This window comes from Ananas comosus, linkage group 6, assembly GCF_001540865.1.
Source record: "Ananas comosus cultivar F153 linkage group 6, ASM154086v1, whole genome shotgun sequence".
Taxonomy (NCBI): domain Eukaryota; kingdom Viridiplantae; phylum Streptophyta; class Magnoliopsida; order Poales; family Bromeliaceae; genus Ananas; species Ananas comosus.
Genome location: NC_033626.1, coordinates 7726487 through 7734744, shown reverse-complemented (window position 1 = coordinate 7734744; position 8258 = coordinate 7726487). Strand labels below are relative to the sequence as shown.

The 8258-nt window shown below is 30.0% G+C and overlaps 1 protein-coding gene and 1 long non-coding RNA gene across 2 annotated transcripts; one reads left to right on the top strand and one right to left on the bottom strand.

Moving 5' to 3' along the window:
• On the top strand, positions 769-4794 carry LOC109712104 (ATP-dependent DNA helicase PIF1-like). The gene is made up of 2 exons (XM_020235533.1): positions 769-772; positions 4037-4794. Exons 1-2 carry the CDS (start codon positions 769-771, stop codon positions 4792-4794), a joined length of 762 nt encoding a protein of 253 aa, XP_020091122.1.
• LOC109711235 lies at positions 6296-7244 on the bottom strand. The gene is made up of 3 exons (XR_002216547.1): positions 6711-7244; positions 6452-6544; positions 6296-6377 (listed from the first exon to the last, which is right to left on the bottom strand). It is a non-coding gene; the product is annotated as an uncharacterized LOC109711235 (long non-coding RNA).

The following is an 8258-nucleotide window of genomic DNA, read 5'->3' as shown; positions in this document are numbered from 1 at the left end:
AAAAAAAATAAACAAAATGAGTTAAAAAAAAAAAAACCATAAAAAGAGTTTAGAGCTTCAGTCAGATGCATTGTCAAAAAATAAAATAAAGTAAAATAAAACAGTATCACAACGTGATTGATACATACGGATCATTTTGTTCTTATCACTTTTGCTTCCAGCGGAGTTTCAACACGTGTCCTGACGTGGTAGTCGCTGAACAATTCCTGTTCACGTGGTTCGAGTTTGTTCCTGTCCGCGTGGCGAACATTGTGGGGACTTTAATAAATGACAATAAAAGGACAACGACACGTGGATTCGTGGCGACCAATTTAAACTCCCCCACCAATCGTTATCTCGCATCGTCAACTCTTTTTCTTATCTTCTCAACAAAATCAATTATTTATTTTGCCTCCTCAACTCTTTTTAGATTTTTTTTTTTAAAAAAATTAGGCTTTTGTAATAAAAAAAAAATCAATCAGTTCTTTCTAGACTGTGAGCCCCAGCTCGTGTTCTGGTTGAAAGAAGCTCGAAATCGAATCGCTCGTTTACGTCGAACACGAACAGCCAAATATGAGCTAGGGTCAGCCCGCTCATATCCGGTCGATAACAACTCAAATACATCTATTTTATATTTATATATATATTTATATATATAACTATATACTTATATATATATAATATATATTTTTATTATTATATTTTTAGCCGAAAAAAGTATATAAAATCGAGATTAATTATAAAAATACTCATTTATATGTAAAGTTTCAACCATAATACCAAAGTTTAATGGGTAAGATTTTATAAATTTATGTTTTGTATATATATCAAATCTAATCTATTTAACTTATTGTTCATTAGCCAGTTCGTGAGCCAGCTCATGCTCAACTCATTTATTAACAAGCCAAACACGAGTTGAATTTTTTGGTCCGATACTTTAACGAGTCAACTCGTGTTCCGCTTATTTATTAAACGAGCCGAACATGTGCCGGCCCTAGCTCGCTCGTGTTCGACTCGTTGACACCTCTAGTTCTCCCCTTTCGCAAAAACGAGTTGTTTTTCTGAATTTTACAAATTTAATCCAAATATTTAGATTGTGTTTGATTGGGGTATAAGCAGGGAAATAGGCCCTTATTTCCTCTCTTATCTCCACATGATATTTTTGGAGAATGGGAACTGTAGTTCCCATTTATTAGGAACAAAGAGGAATAAGGAGAAATAATTAAGTTCCACCCTCCTCACTAGAACAACCTTGTTCCCACGTGAGAATAAGCTTAATTAAAGCTTAAATTTAATTTTGACCATTCTATTAACTTGTTAATTAATCTAAGTAATATATTTAAGTCATTATCTATTACTTAAATAGTTAAGTAATTAATTAATTTAATGTTTATGATTCATCAACTTATCAAAAATTAAGTATTTAATGTGTTTATCTAATAACTAATATCTATATCGGTCAACTAATTAATATTTTGACAAATTAAATTAAATTTTTTAAACTAATCAAATAATTTACTAATAATTAAAAAGTTAAGTTATATTTTATTAATTAATTAATTAATATATTAATATATTTTTTATTATCTTATACAATAGTCATAGCTAATAAAATTATTATTTTATTAAAATTATTTTTTGTTAATATTTTGACGTTAATTAATTAGATAAAATATTTTTAATTTAAAATTATAATTACTCTTATTCCTGATATTCCAATTTAACCATCTAAATACTATTTATCTTATTTTCAGAAACAATCCAATTTTTATCCAAACAAAAATTTACTCTAATTCATGCTCTTATACTTGAACATGTATCTATCCCAAAAATAAGCAGTTCTTATTTCTACCCGAAACAAACGCAGCCTTAATAAACTAATCAAAATACTCTTATTCTTCTAGAAATTTATGTGGTGTTTGTAATTTTTTAACTCTTGGATCAAATTTTTGACAATTTCTAATTTTTAGATTAATATTATTTCTTTAGAGGGACCACTAAACTCTAGAGAGACCACTAAACTCCAAGGGAGATCATTATCATCCCAACTCTATAGTTCTTAATTCAAGTGCTAAAAAATCAAAAATACCAACTACTTTATGTTTCTAGAAGTTTAGAAGCTGTACACAAGATCTGGAACCAATGGTGCAATTAATTAATGCTATTTTTCCACATCACAGATTAATTGCAATCTATTTAGGACAAGAAAAGATGTACTTTAGTATTAGCTATTAACTAATAGCTCCAAAGAACGACAAAATGTCCTACTCTCTAAGCAAACTGCGTTGTCCAAAACAAGACGTACTGTTGGCACTAAGTATATATTTGCGGTTGCCCGAAGAGCAACGTACATTGCAGGCTGCCCCTGCAACGTCCACCGGTGCGCGCGGGCCGCCGTTGCCACCAAATAGTCTCGACCATACGGAAGAAAGTTGTACGTATCTGCGACAACATGCATGTATGGTCACCGCAAAATGAGATTTCCTAGCAGCCCAAATATTTCTCACAATTTTGCGGCGACACTTGTTGCCTCAATATATAGAAAACTCGCCGCATACGGTTTATTTTATTTTCTTGCATGAGCTCCTCTCAAATTTTGCATACTAAACTACGTAGTTTCCTCTTAGTACATATATATCACGTAGCTAGGCTACTAGACTAAGTAGTTAATTTCCTGTACATAATTATCACCCAGGCTCTCTGTTGGGAACCAAAAAAATAGAGAGCGAGAAACATGCAAGTTTGCAAACTTGACTTCGCCATGCATCCAACCCAACGAGATCAAAAGTCCGATCATATATATACAATTGTGAGTAGAAATTTGGATGATTCTCGTGACTTCATTATTGAAACAAATGTCGACTCTGACGACTTCTTTAATTGAAGCCACAAGTTCAACTTTCAAAATCAACAAAAACAAACGGATTAACGGTTGGAGGCCAAGATGTACATTTCACAAGAAAGTGTACATCTTACATCCTTTTGTTCAAAGTCAAGAATTAGCCCTAATATTCTTACCAAGCATTTTTTTTTAAAAAAAAAATTAGAAGTTTAACAAATTTTCTAAACTTTAGAATAAGGGTGTAAAACGTACGCTAGCTACCTTAGAATGTACATGTATCAATTTTTTATTATAATAAATACTTGTTACATCACCTTTTTTTAGATAAAAAGTTTCCAATCATTAATGAATTTTTGAAATAAAATAGACCTCTTGATTACAAGAATAAAGCTACTAAACATAAAGACATTCGACCACTCTTCATATGATGATTGAGCAGCTCGAGGATTTTTTTTTTTGTTTTCCCCACCAATGCGCAAAAAAGATGAAAAAAAATAGTATAAACTTCAAATTNTATATGCTTGCCACGTGTCAATCTCAAATATGGATATTTAAATTATTACTTAATTAATTGCGAATTATTATTTAAAATCTAAATTTTGTATAAATTTCGTATTGTCAATTAAAATTAAGCTGACACGTGGCTTTCTATATGCTTGTCACGTGTCAATCTCAAATATGGATATTTAAATTATTACTTAATTAATTGCGAATTATTATTTAAAATATGTCAATCTCAAATATGGATATTTAAATTATTACTTAATTAATTGCGAATTATTATTTAAAATCTAAATTTCGTATTGGCAGATAACGATCAAACTCAAATTTCGTAAATTTCGTATTGGCACGCAATAATCTGTTGCGAATTATTATTTAAAATTCTATTGCGAATTATTATTTAAAATTATTAGTTCAAATTTCGTATTGGCAGATAATTAATTATTTAAATTTATTGGTTGCGAAAAATCTATTGTGAATTATTTGAAATGGTTGGTTGCGAAAAAAAGGTCAAACTCAAATTTCGTATTTGCGGATAATTAATTATTTAAATTTATTGGTTGTGAAAAATCTATTGCGAATTATTTGAAATGGTTGGTTGTTTTGAAACTAGATAATGATCAAACTCAAATTTCGTAAACTCAAATTTCGTATTGTTAGTTAAAATTTTTGGTTAAACTCAAATTTCGCAAATTTCGCAATACAAAATTTGAGTTTCTGAATTTCTCATAAAGGAATCAACAAATCCAATTGCATCAATAGTGGATTGTACGTATCCTTCATTGTTAAGCAATATTCATGATTTGCAATACCTACAAGAAAAAGCAATTCTTGCTCCTACTCTTGAAATTGTGGATGCTGTGAATGAATACATGCTTTCATTGCTTCATGGTGAAGAAAAAATTTATTTGAGCTCTGACAGTGTTTGTAAGACAGATGTGGGCCTAGATGGTCCTGAAGATGTATATACACCTGATTTCTTAAACAGTATTAAATGTTCAGGAGTTCCTAATCACATGATCAAATTGAAGCAAGCTGCTCCTGTGATGTTATTGAGAAACATAGACAAGTCTTTAGGTTTATGCAATGGAACCAGATTAATGATCACTCAATTGGGAAAACATATACTAGAAGCAAAAGTGATCTCTGGGAGCAATATTGGGGAGAAGGTGTTTATACCCCGTATGGTGATTACTCCATCAGACTCCAAGTTACCTTTTAAAATGCAACGAAGGCAATTTTCGTTGGCTGTTTGTTTTGCTATGACAATAAACAAGAGTCAAGGTCAATCGTTATCACATGTTGGCTTATATCTTCCTAGACCGATATTCAGTTATGGTCAGTTATATGTTGCAATATCTAGAGTTCGAAACAAGGACGGATTGAATATTCTAATTTGTGATAAAGATGGTTTGTTATCCAAAACCACAAGTAATGTGGTTTTTAAGGAAGTGTTTCAAAATTTAAAATAGGTGAGCGGTTTATTTTTCTTCATGTTATTTCAAAATTTACAATTTTTCAACAATTCAATTCTGTCATTTTATTTTTTAAATAAGTTTAGATATTTTTCTGAAAAAATACACTAATATTATGATATTTAGTCATTTTACTTATCTAACAATTTATCTATTTGTTATTGGAGCAGGTACTTTTTATCTTCATGGGCAACAAGTTTTTTTTCTTATATTTTCTAGAAACCAACATCTATATATTTTTGAATCTTGAAAATTTGTTTGTCTCTCATATACGTGTGCTTACTCTAATTTGTGTCAAATATGAAAGTTTAGTTGATTTCATTATATGCTTAAATACTAATGTCATTTGTAATTTTGAATATCAATTTAGTTATCATTTTGTTTTGCACATCAATTTATAATTATAAAATTATTTTGCAGATTAATCATAGATTATAGAACAGGGTTAAAATTTACTTTTATTTGAGTATTTATTTTGGTCTATAATTTTTTTTCTTCTAGCTTTTGTATTTAAATATGTACTATAATAAGATCAATAGTATATTTCTTTATTATTTAAAAAAAATATAATATTAATTAGAATAATTTTTTTATTATCACATAATAACTTATGTTATTTTATATTATTATATTATCCGTGCATAGCACGGGTTAAATACTAGTTTTTTCAACAAAAACACCAACATTCCATTTTAAGAAATTTTGTAGTTGGCTTGCTTTGATGTAGTCCACTCGCATATTTCTGCACAAAAGTAAAAAAAATTATAAAATGATGAATAATAAAGTTTACCTATTAATTATTATTTATATAAGTAATCTATTACAGAATTTCACAAAGACTAAAATGATAAAAAAATAGATAAATAAATTAATATTATTGATTTTGTTATTTTTTTTAAGCAAAAAAACTAGTTATTTTCATTTACAAAAATTTTTTATTTGAAGATGGTTAATATGTATAATTATTTTTATAAATATATAAAATTTTGTGGCAAAATTTTATTTACCACGTATAGATGGTCCATAATCTTCATTTCTTGATGGGCATCTGAATGATTCTGTTGCACCATAGTCTTTAACCATTCAATCTCTTTACGTTGAGCTTCAATTTGAGATTGTTGAGTCTCAATTTGAGATTGTTGGGTCTCAATTTGAGATTGTTGGGTCTCGAGAACAGTCTTTGTATTTGTCAATTCTTCTTGCAGCTGTGATGATTGATTTTCCGAAACTTCACGTCGTGACTTGGGTTTTGGACCATGACCTCGCCCAGGTATGTATCCATATCTAGTGCCAAGTACTTGAGCACAAATTTCTTGCTCAGTCGTAGGAACTTCATTCTCGTCAGAAGGGGGTTGTGATTGCATATTCACCATAGTTTCCTATAATTAGAGGAAATAATATAAATGGTTAATCTAATACATATGCTGTTTAAAAAAATATTAACTATATCTTTTACATAACAATTTATTAACATATATTCAAAATTGGTAAAAACTAACATATCTTTTCTTAGCCCCATCATTGGCCCATCCTTTTCCATTATGATAACATCCCTTGAATTAGGCAATCTCACCACATTGCTGCGTTACAATATAACACATTAGTATAATTCATGAAAAATAAATTATGCTAGATTCAAAATTTTAAAATATACCAATTTATGTCGAGTAGCCACAAATGTCCTAGTACCCGCTCGATGAATATATGGTAATTTTCCTCGATTACTGGAGTTGGCCGTTGAACGCCTCTGTAAAAAAGAATTAAGATATGATTTTTAATATTAATATATTAAGAAGTATAATAACTATATTTTTGATAGAGATACAAATAAATTTTTGTATTACTCATAATAATCGAAATAATAATATACTTATTGTTCACCATGAAATTAAAGAAATAAAAAATTGTATTACCTGGAAGGCTTCTGAATCAAAATGATCACATAACCAAAGCCAATCATCGGATCTATTAACAAAATCCTTATGAGGACATTGTCTAGCAGCTTCACCTCCTCCTAATTTCTCATAATATAAATGGCATCGATAGCGGAAGTCTTTATATCAAAAACTCATCATTTCTTCCACACATTCCCTAACATTTTTTTTATCCCACTCCAAATCAAATTTTGCCTGCATAAAACTTCAATTAGTAGTTATAAATCTCCAAAATAAGATCAAATAAGATAAAACAATATAATAGATATTTACAAGGTGTTTACCACAATACGCTCATAAAGTGCTAATTTGTCGACATCTGCTATTTCGTGCCAACCTGATATCTTGATTGGTGCGAATTGTCTTACAACTATCCCAATTTCTCTAGATAATTTGCAACTGTCATCACCAACTGGCCTATTCTCTCCTTCTGGAATTAGTAGTTTCAACTTTCCAGTTTTGCGAATAAGTCTTTCTAACTCTAATCCTCTATTTTGACCACGAACCTTTCTAGTTGTTGTGGATCCTTCAAAAAGTATCAATTAATTGATATAATATCAATTAATAATGAAGTTAAAAACTTTTAAGATAAGGATGAATATGAGGTTAGCAATTTCAGATTATATTAATATATATAAATTATACCTGCATCACTCACAGGTCCTCCAAGTCGAGCCTCATGTGGCAAGTGAATTGCCAAGTGGATCATAACATCAAAAAAAGCTGGCGGAAAGATCATTTCCAATTTACATAGTATTATAACAATCTTTTTTTCTAATTGCTCTAGGACATCTAACTTCAATGTTTTTGAACACAATTCTCGAAAAAATTTTGCCAACTCACTTAAGATATTAAATATATCTTTATTTAGAAAACCGCGCATGCCGATGTGAAGCAATCGTTGCAAAAGAATGTGACAATCATGACTCTTTAGGCCCGTTATTTTACCTTCCTTGGTGTTCGCACATCTTGAAATACTTGCTGCATAGCCATCAGAAAATCTTACATTTTTCAAAAATTCACAAAACTGTTGCCTTTCCTTCAATGACAACATGCAGGAGGCTTCACATGCTTGTCACCTTTCTGCTGCAAGTGTAGCTCTTTCTGTATTTTTAAATCTTGCAAATCTAAACGGGCTTTCTCTGTATCCTTTGTTTTTCAATCAATGTTTAGTAAAGTTCCCAATAAATTATCATTTATATTCTTTTCGATGTGCATAACATCAAGATTATGACGCAATTTAAGTTTTTGCCAGTATGGCAACTCAAAAAATATACTCATTTTGGTCCAATTACGTTCTTCTGGAGAGCGCTTTCTTTTTTTATTGTTCGGATGCTTTCCCAACTTAAAATTTTTCAAAGCTTCCTATTGTGACAAGATTTCTTCCCCTGATCGTTCCTTAGGCTTAGATTGATGTTCTTGTTTACCATTAAATTTGTAACTTTTTCTCCAAGCATGATTAGAGGGTAGATAACGACGGTGACTCATGTAACAAATCTTACCTCGTAATCGTTGCGAATAGGTGTC